This window comes from Triticum aestivum, chromosome 3D (genome assembly GCF_018294505.1).
Source record: "Triticum aestivum cultivar Chinese Spring chromosome 3D, IWGSC CS RefSeq v2.1, whole genome shotgun sequence".
Lineage (NCBI taxonomy): Eukaryota > Viridiplantae > Streptophyta > Magnoliopsida > Poales > Poaceae > Triticum > Triticum aestivum.
The window spans coordinates 10411501-10432977 of NC_057802.1; the positions used below are offsets into that span (position 1 = coordinate 10411501).

At 47.8% G+C, this 21477-nt stretch overlaps 2 protein-coding genes across 4 annotated transcripts; both read left to right on the plus strand.

The window, feature by feature from the left end:
* Positions 1-445: 445 nt before the first annotated feature.
* On the plus strand, positions 446-3566 carry LOC123076851 (beta-1,2-xylosyltransferease XAX1). Its single transcript, XM_044498996.1, has 3 exons — positions 446-807; positions 918-1172; positions 1663-3566. The coding sequence occupies exons 1-3, from the start codon at positions 588-590 to the stop codon at positions 2880-2882; spliced, it is 1695 nt and encodes a 564-aa protein (XP_044354931.1). The 5' UTR covers positions 446-587; the 3' UTR covers positions 2883-3566.
* Positions 3567-5587: 2021 nt separating this feature from the next.
* On the plus strand, positions 5588-8507 carry LOC123076854 (putative E3 ubiquitin-protein ligase SINA-like 6). 3 transcript variants are annotated; one of them, XM_044499000.1, is made up of 3 exons: positions 5588-5890; positions 5966-6423; positions 7426-8507. In XM_044499000.1, the coding sequence occupies exons 2-3, from the start codon at positions 6280-6282 to the stop codon at positions 8128-8130; spliced, it is 849 nt and encodes a 282-aa protein (XP_044354935.1). In that variant the 5' UTR covers positions 5588-5890; positions 5966-6279; the 3' UTR covers positions 8131-8507. The 3 variants fall into 3 exon arrangements, with proteins under 3 accessions (XP_044354935.1, XP_044354936.1, XP_044354938.1); XM_044499001.1 differs by having other exon boundaries at positions 6205-6423; XM_044499003.1 differs by having other exon boundaries at positions 6300-6423.
* Positions 8508-21477: the final 12970 nt, after the last annotated feature.

A 21477-nucleotide genomic window follows, 5' to 3' on the forward strand; every position in this document is an offset into this window, starting at 1 on the left:
TTTTGCGTGTGTCCCTATGGATATCGAGGGCTATACCACGCCTCCGTCGACCGGAAGAGGATACTCTACCGTTCGGCAGCCCGCCGTTCTACCACTGGCATGTGGGCTTGTTGGGAACCTGGCCCACATGTCAGCGGCCCAACGTCACCTAGCGCAGGGCAGAGGAGCCGTGTCCCCGTCGACCACGGACGCGTTCTGCTCTGCTCGTCGTGACGCGGCGGCGCACCGCACCGGCCCGCTCGCTGTTTTCTCTCTCTCGTTGGGGCACGGGAGAATTCCTGTCGGTGCTGCGGGCCACGTGAGGAGTCAAACGCCGGCAGCGCGTGTCATGTCAGTGGGAAAAGGCCACCGCCACACCGCCACAGCGCGGCGTCCCACCCGCACGGTCGGTCACCGTCACCGGCCCCGCCCGGAGCTTTCCCCGTAATCCCATCCCATCCCATCCCCCACGCGCTCCCCGCCACCCCCACTTCCACCTTCTTCTAGGAGTACCTCTCTCTCTCCACGGAGTACATCCAGCCAGCCAGCCTCGCTCTCTCTCTCCTTCCTCCCTCGAGCGCCGACAGATCCCAGCCGGCCTGCCCGGGATGGCGTCGACGACGGCGTACGCGCGGCCGTCCAAGCTGCCGGGTGCGGGCCCGGGGGAGCGGAGGCCGGCGCCGCCGCGGCTCATCAGGGCCTTCCTCGCCTCCGGCGCCAAGATCGAGCCCCGGAAGCTCGCCGCCGGCCTGCTCGCCGGCTGCTGCCTCGCGCTCCTCACCTACGTCTCCCTCGCCAAGCTCTACGCCGTCTACTCCCCCGTCTTCGGTGCGCCCCCTCCGTCCCGATCCACCAATTACTCCGCTGTACTGTAGTACTGTACCACATTCGATTCGATCTAACAATTGCTGCTTTGCTGCTGCTGATTCCGCCGCCAGCCACCACCTCGGCCCTGCTCCAGAACGCCCCGCCGTCGTCCTCCTCGGCGCCGGGGGCGGTGGCCGCCCCGCGTCCGCCCGAAGAACCCGCATTTACTGGCGGCAACAACGGCGGCGCCGTGGATCGCGTCGATCTGACGGAGAAGGGCCCGGGGACGGCGGGCTCTCGAGAGCCCGGGGTGCCGGAGGCGGTCTCAAGGAAGGAACACGCCGAGAAGGCGCCGGCGCCGGCCAACACCTCGGCGCCAATGCCATGTAAGGGAATCTCTTCTTGAGCCCTCTTTTTTCTTTTTCTTGGCACCTTAATTAACAAATGGAAGGAAAACAGAGCAAAATTATCACTCCGAGGCAGGCAGGCAGGCAGCCTCTTTCAGAGATTCAATGCTCTGTGCTCTGCAATCTGGGCAAAAATTGGTTGCTCCCACCACTATTCCCACTTCAATTAGTAATTTTTTCCCCGGATTAGTAGTTTTGTTAGAAATGTGCTAGATCTTTGTATAGAAAAAGAAAATGTGCTACATCTTTTTATACATTCAATGCTCTGTACTCCGCAATCTTGGCAAAAATTGGTTGCCCCCACCATAATGCCCACTTCAGTTAATTTTTTCTCCAGATTAGTAGTAGTTTTTAGAAATGTGCTAGATCTTCTTATAAAAAAAGAAAATGTGCTAGATCTCTGTGTAGATAAAGAAATGTGCTTGCTAGATCTGCTGCGTTCTAATGCGACTCTTGATGGTGGATTCAGCTCAGGGAGAAAGGAAGAGCAACAGCAGCAGCAATGTCGCCGCCGGTCCGATGAGCTGCGACGAAAATGGCGTGGACGAGGGGTTCCCCTACGCGCGGCCGGCGGTCTGCGAGCTGTCCGGCGACATCCGTGTCAGCCCCAGCCAGAAGACCATGTACCTCGTCAACCCGTCCGGCGGCGGCGGCTTCGACGAGAAGGGCGAGAAGCGGCTACGGCCGTACGCCCGGAACGACGACTTCCTCCTGCCTGCCGTGGTGGAGGTGACTGTCAAGTCTGTCTCCTCCCCTGAGGCTGCCCCACAGTGCACGAGGCAGCATCGCGTCCCCGCGGTCGTGTTCTCCGTCGCAGGGTACACGGACAACTTCTTCCACGACAACACGGACGCGCTGATCCCGTTGTTCCTCACGACGGCGCACCTGAAAGGCGAGGTGCAGCTGCTGATCACCAACTACAAGCCGTGGTGGGTGCAAAAGTACACGCCGCTGCTGCGCAAGCTCTCCAACTACGACGTGATCAACTTCGACGCCGACGCCGACGTGCACTGCTTCTCCCGCGGGTACCTCGGCCTGTACCGCGACCGCGACCTCATCATCGCCCCTCACCCGACCCGCAACCCGCGCAACTACACCATGGTGGACTACACGCGCTTCCTCCGAGCCGCGTACGGGCTCCGCCGCGACCAGCCGGCAGTGCTCGGGGCGGAGCCCGGAATGCAGCCCCGGATGCTGATCATCTCGCGCGCCGGCACGCGCAAGCTGCTGAACCAGGACGAGGTGGCCGCCGCCGCGTCGGAGCTCGGGTTCAACGTGACCGTGGCCGAGGCCGGCGACGACGTGCCGGCGTTCGCGGCCCTGGTGAACTCCGCCGACGTCCTTCTGGCCGTGCACGGTGCCGGGCTGACCAACCAGATCTTCCTGCCGACCAACGGGGTGGTGCTGCAGATCGTGCCGTGGGGGAACATGGACTGGATGGCGACCAACTTCTACGGGCAGCCGGCGCGGGACATGCAGCTCCGGTACGTGGAGTACTACATCGACGAGGAGGAGACGAGCCTCAAGGACAAGTACCCCAGGGATCACGTGGTGTTCAAGGACCCCAAGGCCCTCCACAAGCAGGGGTGGCAGGCGCTCGCCGACACCATCATGAAGCAGGACGTCAAGGTGAACATGACCAGGTTCCAGCCCTTCTTGCTCCAGGCCATGGACGAGCTACAGGAGTAGCAGCATCGTCTCCCCAGCCAGCCCAGGTAAACTCACATCACAGCCACCAAAAACTGTACAACAAGCAAGCACAACAAGGAGAAATGCAGACTAATGTGATTCTAGGACTAGTTGCTACTACTGCTGCTGCCGGAAAGGGTGATGATTTGAATCTGATCAAAAGAGGAGGCTTCAATGTATATGGTTGTTTCTGTCATGTTGAGGATTCAAGGAACCTGCCCTAGTGGATCGTCTTGTTGTACAATTTGTCCTTGCTACTGTAAATGGAAGGATCATCTATGCTTTCTCCAACACCCGGGAAAAAGCCACTACTTTGTTGCTAATGTCCTTGTCTCTATGAAAGAGTAGGAGCATCGTGTTTGGGATGTGCGTAGTCAATTTTGAGAATCACTGTCGTGTCGAAGGTGGAGAAGTTTGGCTGAAATTTGGACAGTGGAAGGAAAGAACCAGTGGGATTGGTGAAATCTGCACGCTGGAACCAAGTGCGAATGTGGCGAGAATGTTGATGGTTGCTGTTAGCCTGGACTGCTGCGCCTTTTGTTTATCCTCTATGGTTATTTTCATGTGCGGCTTAACCTTATCTCAGTATCGAACAATTGTTGCTGTTGTTCAACTTTGTGGCTGTTTAATATGAGTACCTTCGCAAAAGGCTTGATGGCTTGTTATACATGTGGTTTCTATGCACATGTGTTCTATCACATTCCATTACATGTTGTTAAAAGGGATGAGAAAAGTGACCACTATTTTCACTAGGAAAACTGGAAAGATCTGTATCCAGTGTTGTCTATATCTAGTGTTGTCTATGTTATTAAATACCTAAATTTGATGAAATTGCACCTTTCTGAATCTACAATTTCGCATTAACCACATTGCGATTTCTTATGGTTACATCAGGTTTCAGTAATCTTGTGCGTTCGTAATATAATCTGTTCCTTTCTATGTATTTTTCTTGGGTGATGCATGTTACTAGCAGTCATATCTTTTCATATAACAACATCAGTAAATTGCAGTGGTTGCATAATTTATTCATGCAACCCCAGCAGCAAATAGTGTGCAAATTGCAAATATTCTTAGTCATGCCAATAGCAGGTCATTTGTTCTGTTGTTTTTGCTACTGGTGTTAGTGTTTTTTTTCTGCTGGTTATCTTGCTTGCCAGGTACAATTTGCACCCACAGTAATAACTTTTATGCACATGAATCATGCAAATCTAGCTAGGGCACTATGCAATTCTTTTTGCAAGTTTTTGTTTTCAGGATTTTCCTTTTCTCCGTGACGTGTTTCCCAAGAGATCTTTCCTTCTGATGATTGGTAGTCACTAAAGCATAGGTGTCAAATGTTTGCCACAAATGCTTCTCTTGAGAAAAGAAAACCACTGAAACTTTGATGCATATGCTCAAAAGAGAACCGTTCTCTGACGATCCTTCTCAAAGTTCTGGAGTGACATGTTCCGTTTCAGAGGTACTTTATGATTAAGGAGAATAACATACCCCTTCGTCCCATAATATAAGAGAGTTTTTGACATTATACTAGTGTCAAAAACGCTGAGACGGAGGAAGTAATATTTTGATGGTTGCACTTTGTATGCTCAGGGAGATGTGTTCAGATAAATATTAAACTGTTCTTTTGTGGTGGCATGAAAAGAGGAATGTTAACTCACGAACTAAAAAATGACGCGGCAAAGCGCATGTCACAGCCTAGTAAAAGATTACAATAAGCTAGAAAGGTGATTCCCCATCAATTGCCTTGTACATCTTGTCGCTCTTGAGTTCGTAGGGAACCCTAGACTGTTGGAGTCGTCTGAAAGATTTAATCCGAAAGTTTGTGAAAGTTCAGAAGCCATCTCAATGCTTGATTCTTAGTGATTGAACTAGGGTTTGGTTTGACGAGGCTCGGCGAGAAGAAGGCGAGACATGTGGTGTCGTCGGTGTACCTAGTGGCCCCTTCCCCTGAAGGCTCGAACTTCGGGACATATCATTGCGTCCTTTGGGTATTTCGTTCCCAACCTGATTACTTTCTTGTGCTTTTGTCTTGTTTATCTTGTCGCGAGTGTTGCCATGTCATATAAGTTAGTTCATCTTAGTTGAATCTCCAGAGAATATATAATTCCACGCTCTCCAAAATCAAGTAAAAAAAATCAAAAATCATATATTTTCCCATGTCTAGCTAACATCTTAGCTTGATAAAAAGGCTCCCGAAGGAGACGATGTTGTCGGCCGATAATGCCCATGGAACCACAATGGCAGACAACACAAGGAACCAACCCATCGTCCAGAAAAAGTGAAGCAAAAACTCCCAAACTCCTCGGCAACATTGCGCTAAACACTCCCCAAAGGCAAGATTGGAGCCAGCCGATTTCTATTTGAGGCAACCTTGCCATCGGTCGTCGGAACGGCTTCACCGCGACATCAAAATCTAACAAAAAGATCTCGCTATGCAACATAGGGGAGATGCGAATCCCCTCACCTTAGCTTCGCGGCACCGGAGCGAGGTTCGAAGGCAAGGCCAGGGACGGTTGATGTGGTGGCGTGTAGGGTTTCTTTCTACGGCTAGCGGCGGACTCACCTCTTCTATTCGTGGTAGTAGTATTTTTTTTTTGAGTAATAGTTTTTTTTTGAGTGGTAGTAGGTAGGTTGTGTCGAACGTCCAATAGCCAGGCCCATCTGCAGAGAATTTGCACACCCAACACCCGCTGGCCCAGCCCATACCCAGCCCACCCTTCTTCCTCTCACACACACCGCAGCGCCGTCGCTCCACCCCTCCGCCGCCGTCGTCTCGCCGTCACCTCCTCCTCCCCCCTGCTCTCCTCGGGCTCGGACCAGAGCGCGCTAGGGCCCAGTCGGCAGGGAAGCAGCGGCCTTCCCATCCCTTCTTCCCCTCCGGAGAGAGTGTCGCCGGCGAGGCGGCCACCTCACCGCCGCCACCAGTAGACCACGACCCCGAGGCCGGCCACGGCGACTAGTTCCAGTAGCGGGTAAACCTCGGGTCGGGTCGACGTCAAGCATCTCAGGTACCGCGCTACATCCCATCCCATCCCACGGGAAGAATAAATTTCTCCCCTTTTTTACTACTTCTTCGCTACTAGGCTGTACTGCTCGCAATACGCATCGTCCTCTGCTCTCCGCTGAATTGATCAAGAAAGCAACGCGATTCAGCTCATGTACACCTCTCCACGGACAAAGAGAACTGGCAGACGCACTGAACGGATTTCACCCTGTGTGTGAAAGTATTGTTGCTTTTCCATTGCTAATTCAGGAGAAACACATGAGGCCATTGCCACTTCAGTGACTCTTATTATCAGTATACGCTGTGTTTGATCGCTAGGCGTGGAGCTCTGTTGCGCGTGCAGTTGTAATAATATCAAGCAAGGCAATACTGGTGACTTGATTTTTGTTGGTGATGGATTGTGGTACCTCTAGCAAGAGACGAGTGGAAGCCCCGGGAGAGGGGGAGAGCAGCGGCAAGAGGCAGAGTGTCACCATGGGGATGGACGCCCTCGACTGCCCCGTCTGCTTTCATCCCCTCAGACCTCCGATATACCAGGTACATGTGCATATATTTACTTGACACTAGTAGAGCCTAAAGCTCAGATAAAATTAAGAAGAAAAATTGCTTATGTATAGTTGGATGTACTCTCAGACCTCCCATGAGTAATGCTTTACTTGCTAAGAAAGGTTTCTTTTGACAGCATGGAATGGAGTAGCTATGGTCTCTGTTTTTTTAATAGAATAATGACACCGATATTTGGGTTGAGACCAAAAGTGCTAGCAACAATCTACACTATTTTCTAGTCTACAGCTGTTCCCTAGTAGGATATTCATCAGGGCACACCCCGCACACACAACACAATGTTACTTGCTAAAAAACAGTTTATTGAGACAAGATGGATCAGAGTAGCTACGGTCGCTGAAATTTTTGTTTTCGTAGAGAATTAGGACGCTAATATTTTGGTTGAGACCAAAACTGCTAGCAACAATCTACACCATTTTCTAGTTTACAGCTGTTCCCTAGTAGGATATACTCCCTCCGTAAACTAACATAAGATAGTTTAGATAACTACTTTAGTGATCTAAACGCTCTTATTTTAGTTTACAGAGGGAGTATTAATCAGGGGCTCACACACAATGCTGCTTGCTAAAAAAACAATTTATTTAGACAACATTGATCGGAATAGCTATGGCCGCTGAAATTTCGTTTTCATAGAGAATATATTAGGACACTTAACATTTTGATCTGAGACTGAAACTGTTAGCAACTATGTACACTATTTTCTAGTCCACAGCTGTCCCCTCTTTACTAATATGGGAGGGGCAGATGCTGCATACCTCTTTACTAGCATTATGTTTGGTCTGCCCCCCTTTGGAGTTGTATGTCGGTTACAGATTTACAGACCAGCATGTTGCATATACCAAAACTAACCCCTACATGAATGGTTGCACAATTTTGTGTGGTGCTAACTTCTTATGTTGCTGTGTAGTGCGTCAACTTTAATTTATGTTAAAAGTTATTCTCACGTGACGACCCTGCTGATCCTTCCTGTTCCAGTGTTCCGTGGGGCATTTCATATGCTCTTCTTGCCGTCCCAAGCTCGTGCGCAACAATTGTCACTTATGCTCTGCTGAAACTACCTTCAAGCGCTGTTTAGGGATGGAGCGTCTCATGGAATCAGTCATGATCCCTTGCTCCAATGCAAAATATGGATGCGCAGAGAAGCTCACCTACTACCAGAAAGAAGAGCACGAGAAGGCATGCCCGAGCGCCCCATGTTTCTGCCCGGCGTCCGGCTGCAGCTTTGCAGGGCCAACAGACGCCCTCCTTGAACATTCCGCCTCCCAGCACAAGTGGCCGTGTACAACCATCAAATACTCTGAAGATGTTAAGTTCACCCTAGAACCAGGTCTACATTTTCTTCGTATCAAAGACAGGGAAATTTTCCTGCTCAACGTGGCACTAGAGCCATTCGGGCATGCCATCTCTGTCGTCTGCATCCAACCTAAAGCTACAAACTCCAAGTTCAAGTGTAGGATGTCCTATGGTTCCTTTTTGACCGACTATTATCAGATATCAGTTTACAAGATACGAAGCTCATCATTGTCTGATGGGCTACCGAAGGGATACAACTTAATTCTTCCCAAGGATGAGATAGCTGATGATGGAAAGGGTAACTTGCTTACGTTCTCCATCGATGATCCTAATCCTAAAGTAAAGGTGCATGAGCCCATATGTCTGAAACCAGTACGCGGTGTATGATTGAAGTGGCAAGGTTCAGCGTGGACCTTCGTGGCCTTCACTGTCTGCGTTTCACGACTTGTATATGCTAAGAGGCTTTATGATCCCAGACTCTGCTTCGTGCCTTCGTAGTTGTTTCAATGAAGTGCACTCTGTTTTGGTGTTCCAGTTCATGTAAGGAATGTTTTCCTGATTTGGGAGGCGTCTGATCAAATATTTGATGCTATGAAAATTGTGACACCGCCGTGCAATTGTGTCTGAAGTACTAAATGATCATTTGGTTCTGCTGACTGATGCAATCTTTGCTGTTTGCTGCTTTTAAGTCGTGTCATGGACCAAAACTGCTCAGGGAACATGCTGTTTCGAGTTGAAACAAGTGAAATGGGTTACGTTGATCATGTAAGTGTACCTAGCCATAGATTTCAAATGCTCTTTGTTGGATACGCTGTCATCTTTTTGTTTTGTTTTTTTTGCGGGGAATCTTTTTGGTTGTTGTTGAAAGATAAAACTTGTCAATTTTTTGAACCAAATTTCAGGTTAATTTCATAGGAACTAAAACACAAACACAATTTGGTTGGAATTTTTTTAACTAACTTCCTTACAGATTCTTTGCCTGAAATAGCAAAAAGGCTCAAATTAAGAAAAAAAAAATTTAACATCCAAAATGGTGCCAGCTTTCTTCAGCACGTACTCCGAGGTCTAGTTAGCAGTCCCCTCTCACTTGAGAAATTTGGATATTTGACGCTGAACATCTGGCTTTGCAACATTGCCACTATTAAGACAGACTTCGCAAAATTACCACCCAGACCCAGCTGGTGAACACCTTGATTAACATGCCATTTGCCCTCTTTTACTGATGTCCTTGTTCTCTTTTTCCCCTTCCATTTACAGACACCGGAAAGGACCAAACTGCCTCTAAGGCTACCTGGTTATTTGTCGATTTCGACCAAGCCACACCTCCGCTCGACGTCGCTAAGAGCGCCATCTGCTGGTGCGGCACGCCCAGCTGCTGCCGCCTCTTCTTTACGCATCTCAGGAGGAGCTGCTGTCGGCCGGCAAGAGTTCCTCTGAACTACTGGCTGACGCACGGACGCAGCTATTTCTCTACACAGATTCATTTTTGGAGAGTGAAAGAGCATGTACATGTGCTCTTTTAGTAGAGAAATATAATTGTGTTGGATTCATGCCAATTAGTGAAATTGTTGTAGATATGTTTTTCCCATTCAGCCATAACACCACAAAAGAGCTTTCTACCGGTTTCACTACCTAGCGGCGAGGAACCAGCCGTCATTCGCCTTTTTGGCGACTTGCATTCAAAGAGTTTATGTTGGCTCAACCATCTTCTACCCATGAAAGATGGGGCTGAGATGAGGAGATCTTGGACTACCACCCTATAAGCCTCATACACACCACTGTGAAAATCATTGCCAAAGTGTGTTCCAGTCTGCTAGCTCCTTTCATGAACAACATCGCTTCCAATGCCCAAAGTGCATTCATAAAGAAGAGAACTATCCACGTTAACATCATGTACGTCAGAAACTTTGCCTGTTGCCTCCACGGAAATAAAAAGGTAACTTTGCTTTTCATGCTGGACATTTGCAAGGCTTTTGCTTGAATTAGATGGGACTACAAGCTTTGGACGATGCTCTCGTTCTCCAAGAAAAAAGCTTATTGCAGCGCAAGGCATCCGTCGGCGCTATTGGGGAAGGAGCGCGACGCCAACGGCCTCGCTGTCGATCAGGGACAAGATGCATGTGGCAACAATGGCATGGCCCCTCTTGTGTGGGGAGGAGGGGTGGAGGCAAAGAGGAGAGAGGGAATGGTGCTTGCGGGAGGTGGAAGACGCGTAAGGGGATAAGGTAAAAGAAGACGTGGGTGGTGGGGTGGGCCTTAACTGTGCACATGGCTATGTGGGAGGTGCCAGTGAACCGTGCGACTGCCGCTCCGCAAGACTTCGCTGGTCACTCAGTGTAAATTGTTTACTTATGTTTTTATTGCTCCGTAAGAATGAATGGACACCTTACTGTTTACTTGCTTGCCAGTTTTTGTGCACTTTTCATAATCCGCTGTGATTTTTTTCTTCTGAAGGATAATCTTTCTAAAATGGATTTTCTTTTAGATTATAACGCTCTTTGTATAAATAATAATATTATAATGCCCACAAGGTTGCAGTGGCTGTTGCGATGATATCCATTATGGTCCCATGCATGGCCAATGAGATTGGGTTCCACGCATGGACCTACTACGTAGAAATCACAATGGTAGATGTTAAGTTAAACGACTCAACTACTATATTGTAAACATGAAAATTCTCAGATCCCGTTGCAACACACATGTACACACCTATTTAAATTAGAAAAAAGTAAAGGCAACTGAATCTTGAACATGCACCATATTCATAATGTCATCTTGAAATCAACCCGAAGTTCTAAATAGCAAAAAACACGATAAGAGGTAGCTGAAACAAATGACACGCTTGGACGAATCTTATATTACACGATCTTCATCTATCGTCGAATGTATTTATTTTTCTTGTGATCAGGCACCCTCCATGAATCAAAGCCTCAAGGTTAGGTCGACCGCCTCGCCAGCTCTGTCACTCAGCCGCGGCTCTACGGCATCTTCTGGCGCCCGTAGTGGACCCATGAAGTCTATCTCCACCGGACGGGGACCTCCACCGCAGTATTCCTCTCAGAAGGCAAGGTTGGGTGCAAGAACAAGTAGCCACGACCCCAAAAGAGTAGAGTCGGGCACGGAAGAGGCTTGTTGGGGCAAGCTTACTGGCATGTTCCGGTGGCGATTGTTGCGGCAGCTCTGCAAGGACATGTGGCCACCAAGGGCTTGGTGTGTGACCCACCTCCTACGGCAAAAAGGGCATGTGTATCCCTCACGCGATGGCTGCGGAGGCTGGTGTTGCCATGGGTTTGGTGCGCCGCCATTGGAGGCCATCTCCTGCGAGAAGGGTTTTGGCATGCGCGTATCTAGCTTGAGTTTATATATGTGTGGCTCACAACGGTCAAAAGCAATGACAATGTGAAGTCTGTAAGATTGAGAATTCAAGCCTGGCTTACACCGATGGGAATGGTAAGTAATTGGTCGAGAGTGAAATGTGTACAGTTAAAGAAAGAAACAGGCGATGTGCATGCACTCCCAAGATCCAGGCATGCATGGGTCCTGTATACATCAAGACACATATTATAAAAATAAGAAATTAAATAACCAACTATATTAAGAAAGAAACAAGAGTCTTGTTATGCATGTGCACCCAAGGCACGCGACACAAAGTTTTGCTAATGGCTTGATGAGTGCCAGTAGGGCGACTCGCTTGTCTTGTGCACGTGCAAATCACGCCTCACCTAATCTAAGCCAATCCTTCTTCATACTGTCAGCAAGAGTTCATGGCAACTGTATAAAATTCATGTGATATAAAATATGTAGAGCACATCAAGAATTTTCATTGAATACGATATTATCATTTGGTGGTGATGAAGTCAGTTAACCAGATATTCTATTCACATTAGAAAATTACATAAAATGATTTAGATCATCTCAACATGAATGATAGATAGTAGCTATTACTAGAGTACAAGCGACTCTTCTGTTGCTGGTGCCTAGCTCTCCTCTCCATCCCCCGCCATTGGCCGACGTCGCCAGAGCGAGGCCTCGTGCGGCGGCGGGCCATCTCGCGCCTCCTCATCCCTCGAACATTAGCAAATCTTGCTTTTCGTGCTGGACATTCGCAAGGCTTTTGATTTAGTTATACAAGATTACATCTTCGATCTCCTACAGAGAAGGGGCATCCCGAGTCGGTTCAGGGCCTGAATCGCCGCTTGTTAGGAACTCGAGAGAGAAATGCAAGGTTAATTGGGAAACTATCTGCCGCCCCACCCACCTTGGGGGTCTCGGCGGTGTGATCCATCTAAAAAAATTGCGAGGGCAATGCGGTTACGTTGGCCATGGCTTGAATGGACCTACCCAAGCAAGTTGTAGTTTGGCATGGGCAAACTTTGTGATGCCGTGGATACGAACCTCTTCTACATCTATACCTGATTCACCATCGACAATGGGGACAAGACACCATTATGGGATGCGTGATGGTTAGATGGGACGAGGCCGATCAAGTTTACTAGAGATTTTCCATGGAACATTTATTCGAGTAACAACTTTGGAACATTCTCTTGCATGTCCAGATTAACAATGAATGTTGAGGATGCTGGTTCTTGGAGCTGCATGTTAAGAGCATCTCTAGCAGACCCCGTAAAATTCGGACCCAAAAAACGCGTTTACAGTCCGCTGCAGATCAAATTTGCGGGGCGAATTCGTGCGCTGCAGATCAGACCCCGTATATGAAACTGTAAAATTTGAAGAAGAAAAAAACATTCGCGCGAGAAATTTGCAATGCCATTCATGGTATATAGTTGATCATCATACTACATCATAGATAGTTGTTCATCATACTACATCATAGTACTAGATAGGGGGGGGGGGTCTGCGGGCCGTACAGCGTACCCGAGCCTAGGCTACCAAAATCGACGGGTGCGGTGGCGACAACGCGGCGGAGGAGCCGGAGGAGCTCAGTCCTCGTCGGAGTCGAGGTCGATCCAGACCTTGGCCTGCTCGGCCTTCATGACGCGCATGTATGCCTCCTTGGATGTGTGCGCCTGTGACGCCCTGCTCGAGGAAGATCTCCTCGATCTCGAGCTCACAGTGGCAGCACGCGTCGGCCTCCTCCTCCTTTCTCGCCGGGCGCTCCATGATGGCGCACTCGAGGTGGTCCTCCTGCCCCGGGGGAGGTAGTCTTCGAGGCTGATGACGTCTCGACGCGGCGGGTCTGTTGGACCGCGTAGCAGAAATTCAAAATTTTCCACGCATCACCAAGATCAATCTATGGAGTAATCTAGCACCGAGGGAAGGGGAGTGCATCTACATACCATTGTAGATCGCTAAGCGGAAGCGTTGCAAGAACGTGGATGAAGGAGTCGTACTCGTAGCGATTCAGATTGCGGTTGATTCCGATCTAAGCGCCGAACCACGGCGCCTCCGCGTTCAACACACGTGCAGCCCGGTGACGTCTCCCACGCCTTGATCCAGCAAGGAGAGAGGGAGAGGTTGGGGAAGACTCCGTCCAGCAGCAGCACAACGGCATGGTGGTGATGGAGGAGCTTGGCACTCCAGCAGGGCTTCGCTAAGCACTGCGAGAGACGAGGAGGGAGAGGGGTAGGGCTGCGCCAAGAGAGAGGGAGACTCATGTCCGTGGCAGCCCCAAAACCCCCACTATATATAGGGGAGGGGGAGGGGCTGCGCCCCCACCTAGGATTCCCCCCAAGGGGTGCAGCCAGCCCTAGATGCATCTAGGGGGGGGGGGGGGGCGGCCAGAGGGGGAGAGAAGGGGGGCGCACCCTAGGTGGGCCTTAGGCCCATCTGAGCCTAGGGTTTCCCCCTTCCCCCTTCCCTGCGCCTTGGGCCTCTTGTGGGAGGCGCACCACCCCACCTAGGGGCTGGTCCCTTCTCACACTTGGCCCACGCAGGCCTCCGGGGTTGGTGGCCCCTCCCGGTGGACCCCCGGAACCCTCTGGTGGTCCCGGTACATTACCGGTGACGCCCGAAACTCTTCTGGTGGCCAAAACGGGACTTCCCATATATAAATCTTTACCTCCGGACCATTCCGGAACTCCTCGTGACGTCCGGGATCTCATCCAGGACTCCGAACAACATTCGGTAACCACGTATATCTATTCCCTATAACCCTAGCGTCATCGAACCTTAAGTGTGTAGACCCTACGGGTTCGGGAACCATGCAGACATGACCGAGACGTTCTCCGGCCAATAACCAACAGCGGGATCTGGATACCCATGTTGGCTCCCACATGTTCCACGATGATCTCATCGGATGAACCACGATGTTCGGGATTCAATCAATCCCATATACAATTCCCTTTGTCAACCGGTATAGTACTTGCCCGAGATTCGATCGTCGGTATCCCGATACCTTGTTCAATCTCGTTACCGGCAAGTCTCTTTACTCGTTCCGTAACACATCATCCCATGATCAACTCCTTGGTCACATTGTGCACATTATGATGATGTCCTACCGAGTGGGCCCAGAGATACCTCTCCGTTTACACGGAGTGACAAATCCCAGTCTCGATTCGTGCCAACCCAACAGACACTTTCGGAGATACCTGTAGTGCACCTTTATAGCCACCCAGTTACGTTGTGACGTTTGGTACACCCAAAGCATTCCTACGGTATCCGGGAGTTGCACAATCTCATGGTCTAAGGAAATGATACTTGACATTAGAAAAGCTCTTAGCAAACGAACTACACGATCTTGTGCTAGGCTTAGGATTGGGTCTTGTCCATCACATCATTCTCCTAATGATGTGATCCCGTTATCAACGACATCCAATGTCCATGGTCAGGAAACCGTAACCATCTATTGATCAACGAGCTAGTCAACTAGAGGCTTACTAGGGACATGGTGTTGTCTATGTATCCACACATGTATCTGAGTTTCCTATCAATACAATTTTAGCATGGATAATAAACGATTATCATGAACAAGGAAATATAATAATAACCAATTTATTATTGCCTCTAGGGCATATTTCTAACAGTCTCCCAATTGCACTAGAGTCAATAATCTAGTTCACATCGCCATGTGATTAATACCCAAGAGTTTACTAGAGTCAATAATCTAGTTCACATCACCATGTGATTGTAATGAATCCAACACCCATGGGGTTTGTTCATATCTCGCTTGTGAGAGAGGTTATTAGTCAACGGGTCTGAACCTTTCAGATCCGTGTGTGCTTTACGAATATCTATGTCATCTAGTAGATGCAGCTACCACGCGCTACTTGGAGCTATTCCAAATAACTGCTCTACTATACGAATCCGGTTTACTACTCAGAGTCATCCGGATTAGTGTCAAAGTTTGCATCGACGTAAGCCTTTACGACGAACTCCTTTTCACCTCCATAATCGAGAAAATTCCTTAGTCCACTAGATACTAAGGATAAGTTCGACCGCTGTCATGTGATCCATTCCCGGATCACTATTGTACCCCTTGACTAACTCATGGCAAGGCACACTTCAGGTGCGGTACACAGCATAGCATATGTAGAGCCTACGTCTAAAGCATAGGGGACAACCTTCGTCCTTTCTCTCTCTTCTGCCGTGGTCAGGTCTTGAGTCTTACTCAATACTCACACCTTGTAACACAGCCAAGAACTCCTTCTTTGCTGATCTATTTTAAACTCCTTCAAAATCTTGTCACGGTATGTATTCATTTGAAAGTAATATTGAGCGTTTTTGATCTATCCTTATAGATCTTGATGCTCAATGTTCAAGTAGCTTAATCCAGGTTTTCCATTGAAAAACACTTTTCAAATAACCCCGGATGCTTTCCAGAAATTCTACATCATTTCTGATCAACAATATGTTAACAACATATACTCATCAAAAAATCTATAGTGCTCCCACTCACTTCTTTGGAAATACAAGTTTCTCATGAACCTTGTATAAACCCAAAATCTTTGATCATCTCATCAAAGCGTTCATTCCAACTCCGAGATGCTTACTCCAATCCTTAGAAGGATTGCTGGAGCTTTGCATACTTGTTAGCATCTTTCAGGATTGACAAAACCTTCTGGTTGTATCACATACAACCTTTCCTCAAGAAAATCGTCGAGGAAACAATGTTTTGACATCCTATCTGCAAGATTTCATAAATAATGCAGTAACTGCTAATATAATTCTAACAGAGTCTTAGCATCGCTACGAGTGAGAAAGTCTCATCGCAGTCAACTCCTTGAACTTGCCGGAAAACATCTTAACGACAAGTCGAGCTTTCTTAATGGTGATACTTACCATCATTGTCTGTCTTCCCTTTTAAAATCCATGTGTACCCAACAGCCTTACGACCATCAAGTAGTTCTTTCAAAGTCTATACCTTGTTTTATACATGGATCCTCTCTCGGATTTCATGGCCTCGAGCCATTCGTCTGAATCCGGGCCCACCATCGCTTCTCCATAGCTCATAGGTTCATTGTTGTCTAGCAACATGACTTCCAAGACAGGATTACGTACCACTCTGAAGTAGTACGCATCCTTATCGACCTACGAGGTTTGGTAGTGACTTGATCCGAAGTTTCATGATCACTATCATAAGCTTCCACTTCAATTGGTGTAGGTGCCACAGGAACAACTTCCTGTGCCCTGCTACACACTAGTTGAAGTTATGGTTCAATAACCTCATCAAGTCTCCACCATCCTCCCACTCAATTCTTTCGAGAGAAACTTTTTCTTGAGAAAGGACCTGTTTACTTCCAGATCTGAAACAGGAGGTATACCCAACTGTTTTGGGTATTCTATGAAGATGCATTTATCCGCTTTGGGTTCGAGCTTATCAGCCTAAAACTTTTTCACATAAGCATCGCAGCCCCAAACTTTTAAGAAACGACAACTTAGGTTTCTCTAAATGGTGTTGTCTCAACGGAATTGCGTGGTGCCCTATTTAAAGTGAATGCGGTTGTCTCTAATGCCTAACCCATAAACGATAGTGGTAAAGAGACATCATGGTATGCACCATATCCAATAGGGTGCAGTTATGATGTTCGGACACACCATCACATTGTGGTGTTCCAGGCGGTATTAATTGTGAAACACTTTTCACAATGTCTTAATTGTGTGCCAAACTCGTAACTCAGATATCTCTATGATCATAGCATAGACATTTTATCCTCTTGTCACGACGATCTTCAACTTCACTCTAAAATTACCTGAACCTTTCAATAATTCAGACTTGTGTTTCATCAAGTAAATATTCTCAGCATCTACTCAAATCATCTGTGAAGTAAGAACATATCGATATCCACTGCGTGCCTCAACACTCATTGGACTGCACACATCAAATGTATTACTTCCAACAAGTTGCTCTCTTGTTCCATCTTACTGAAAACGAGGCCTTTCAGTCATCTTGCCCATGTGGCATGATTTGCATGTCTCAAGTGATTCAAAATCAAGTGAGTCCAAACGATCCATCTGCATGGAGTTTCTTCATGCATATATACCAATAGACATGGTTCGCATGTCTCAATCTTTTCAAAAACGAGTGAGTCCAAAGATCCATCTACATGGAGCTTCTTCATGCGTTCTATACCAATATGACTCAAATGGTAGTGCCACAAGTATGTGGTACTATCATTACTATTTTATATCTTTTGGCACGAACATGTGTATCACTGCGATCGAGATTCATTTTAGGTGCAAGACCATTGAAGGTATTATTCAAATAAACAGAGTAACCATTATTCTCCTTAAATGAATAACCATATTGCGATAAACATAATCCAATCATGTTTATGCTCAACGCAAACACCAAATAACAATTATTTAGGTTTAACACCAATCTCGATGGTAGAGGGAGCATGCGATGCTTGATCACATCAACCTTGGAAACACTTCCAACACATATCGTCATCTCACCTTTAGCTAGTCTCCGTTTATTCCGCAGCTTTTATTTCGAGTTACTAACACTTAGCAACCGAACCGGTATCTAATACCCTGGTGCTGCTAGGAGTACTAGTAAAGTACACATTCATATAATGTATATCCAATATACTTCTGTCGACCTTGCCTGCCTTCTCATCTACCAAGTATCTAGGGTAGTTCTACTTCAGTGACCGTTCCCCTCATTACAGAAGCACTTAGTCTCGGGTTTGGGTTCAACCTTGGGATTCTTCACTAGAGCAGCAAATGATTTGCTGTTTCATGAAGTATCCCTTTGCCTTGCCCTTGCCCTTCTAGAAACTAGTGGTTTTACTAACCATCAACAATTGATGCTCCTTCTTGATTTCTACTTTCGCGGTGTCAAACATCGCGAGTTGCTCAAGGATCATCATGTCTATCCCTGATATGTTATAGTTCATCACGAAGCTCTAATAGCTTGGTGGCAGTGACTATGGAGAACCATCACTATCTCATCTGGAAGATTAACTCCCACTCGATTCAAGTGATTGTAGTACTCAGACAATCTGAGCACATGCTCAACGATTGAGCTTTTCTCCCTTAGTTTGCAGGCTTAAGAAACTTGTCAGAGGTCTCATACCTCTTGACGTGGGCATTAGTCTGAAATCCCAATTTCAGTCTTTGAAACATCTCATATGTTCTGCGACGTTTCAAAACCGTCTTGTCGCCACAATTTAAAAAAAAACGTTACCATCACACACTGAATTATCACGTAGTCATCAAAACGTGTATGTCAGATGTTTCGTAACATCTACAGACGACGCTCGAGGTTCAGCACACCGAGCGGTGCATTAAGGACATAAGCCTTCTATGCAGCAATGAGGACAATCCTCAGTTTACGGACCCAGTCCGCATAATTGCTACTATCAACTTTCAACTAAATTTTCTCTAGGAACATATCTTAAACAGTAGAACTAAAGCGTAAGCTATGACATAATTTGCAAAGACCTTTTGACTATGTTCATGATAATTAAGTTCATCTGATTATTTAATGAACTCCCACTCAGATAGACATCCCTCTAGTCATCTAAGTGATACATGATCCGAGTCAAACTAGGCCATGTCCGATCATCACGTGAGACGGACTAGTCATCATCGGTGAACATCTCCATGTTGATCGCATCTACTATACGACTCATGTTCGACCTTTCGATCTCTTGTGTTCCGAGGCCATGTCTGTACATGCTAGGCTCGTCAAGTCAACCTAAGTGTTTCGCATGTGTTCCGAGGCCATGTCTGTACATGCTAGGCTCGTCAACACCCGTTGTATTCGAACGTTAGAATCTATCACACCCGATCATCATGTGGTGCTTCGAAACAACGAACCTTCGCAACGGTGCATAGTTAGGGGGAACACGTCTCTTGAAATTTTAGTGAGGGATCATCTTATTTATGCTACCGTCGTTCTAAGCAAATAAGATGTAAACATGACAAACATCACATGCAAATCATAAAGTGACATGATATGGCCAATATCATCTTGCGCCTTTTGATCTCGATCTTCGAGGCGCGGCATGATCACCTTCGTCACCGGCATGACACCATGATCTCCATCATCATGTTTTCATGAAGTTGTCTGGCCAACAATTACTTCTACTACTATGGCTAACGGTTAGCAATAAAGTAAAGTAATTACATGGCGTTTTTCATTGACACGCAGGTCATACAATAAATTAAGACAACTCCTATGGCTCCTGCCGGTTGTCATACTCATCGACATGCAAGTCGTGATTCCTATTACAAGAACATGATCAATCTCATACATCACATATATCATTCATCACATCCTTTTGGCCATATCACATCACATAGCATACCCTGCAAAAACAAGTTAGACGTCCTCTAATTGTTGTTGCATGTTTTACGTGGCTGCTATGGGTTTCTAGCAAGAACGTTTCTTACCTACGCAAAACCACAACGTGATATGCCAATTTCTATTTACCCTTCATAAGGACCCTTTTCATCGAATCCGATCCGACTAAAGTGGGTTAGACAGACACCCGCTAGCCACCTTATGAAACTAGTGCATGTCAGTCGGTGGAACCTGTCTCACGTAAGTGTACGTGTAAGGTCGGTCCGGGCCGCTTCATCCCACGATGCCGCCGAATCAAGATAAGACTAGTAACGGCAAGTAAATTGACAAAATCGACACCCACAACTACTTTGTGTTCTACTCGTGCATAGAAACTACGCATAGACCTAGCTCATGATGCCACTGTTGGACCGCGTAGCAGAAATTCAAAATTTTCTACACATCACCAAGATCAATCTATGGAGTAATCTATATTGGAAATATGCCCTAGAGGCAATAATAAAATGGTTATTATTATATTTCCTTGTTCATGATAATTGTCTATTGTTCATGCTATAATTGTGTTATCCGGAAATCGTAATACATGTGTGAATACATAGACCACAACATGTCCCTAGTGAGCCTCTAGTTGACTAGCTCGTTGATCAACAGATAGTCATGGTTTCCTGACTATGGACATGGGATGTCATTGATAACGGGATCACATCATTAGGAGAATGATGTGATGGACAAGACCCAATCCTAAGCATAGCACAAAGGTCGTGTAGTTCGTTTGCTAGAGCTTTTCCAATGTCAAGTATCATTTCCTTAGACCATGAGATCGTGCAACTCCCGGATGCCGTAGGAGTGCTTTGGGTGTACCAAACGTCACAACGTAACTGGGTGACTATAAAGGTGCACTACGGGTATCTCCGAAAGTGTCTGTTGGGTTGGCACGGATCGAGACTGGGATTTGTCACTCCGTATGACGGAGAGGTATCTCTGGGCCCACTCGGTAATGCATCATCATAATGAGCTCAATGTGACTAAGGAGTTAGCCACGGGATCATGCATTACGGTACGAGTAAAGTGACTTGCCGGTAACGAGATTGAACAAGGTATTGGGATACCGACGATCGAATCTCGGGCAAGTAACGTACCGATTGACAAAGGGAATTGTATACGGGATTGATTGAATCCTCGACATCGTGGTTCATCCGATGAGATCATCGTGGAACATGTGGGAGCCAACATGGGTATCCAGATCCCGCTGTTGGTTATTGACCGGAGAGTCGTCTCGGTCATGTCTGCATGTCTCCCGAACCCGTAGGGTCTACACACTTAAGGTTCGGTGACGCTAGGGTTGTAGAGATATTAGTATGCGGAAACCCGAAAGTTGTTCGGAGTCCCAGATGAGATCCCGGACGTCACGAGGAGTTCCGGAATGGTCCGGAGGTGAAGAATTATATATAGGAAGTCCAGTTTCGGCCACCGGGAAAGTTTCGGGGGTTATCGGTATTGTACCGGGACCACCGGAAGGGTCCCGGGGGTCCACCGGGTGGGGCCACCTATCCCGGAGAGCCCCATGGGCTGAAGTGGGGAGGGGAACCAGCCACTGGTGGGCTGGTGCGCCCCCATGGGCCTCCCCTGCGCCTAGGGTTGGAAACCCTGGGGTGGGGGGCGCCCCACTTGGCTTGGGGGGCAAGCCACCCCCCTTGGCCGCCGCCCCCCCTCAGATGGGATCTCCAGGGGGCCGGCGCCCCCCAGGACCCCTATAAATAGTGGGTGGAAGGGAGGGCAGCAGTACCCTAGCCCCTGGCGCCTCCCTCCCCTCCCGTGACACCTCTCCCTCCCGCTTGCGCTTGGCGAAGCCCTGCCGGGATCTCCGCTACTTCCACCACCACGCCGTCGTGCTGCTGGATTTCCATCAACCTCTCCTTCTCCCTTGCTGGATCAAGAAGGAGGAGACGTCGCTGCTCCGTACGTGTGTTGAACGCGGAGGTGCCGTCTGTTCAGCGCTCGGTCATCGGTGATTTGGATCACGA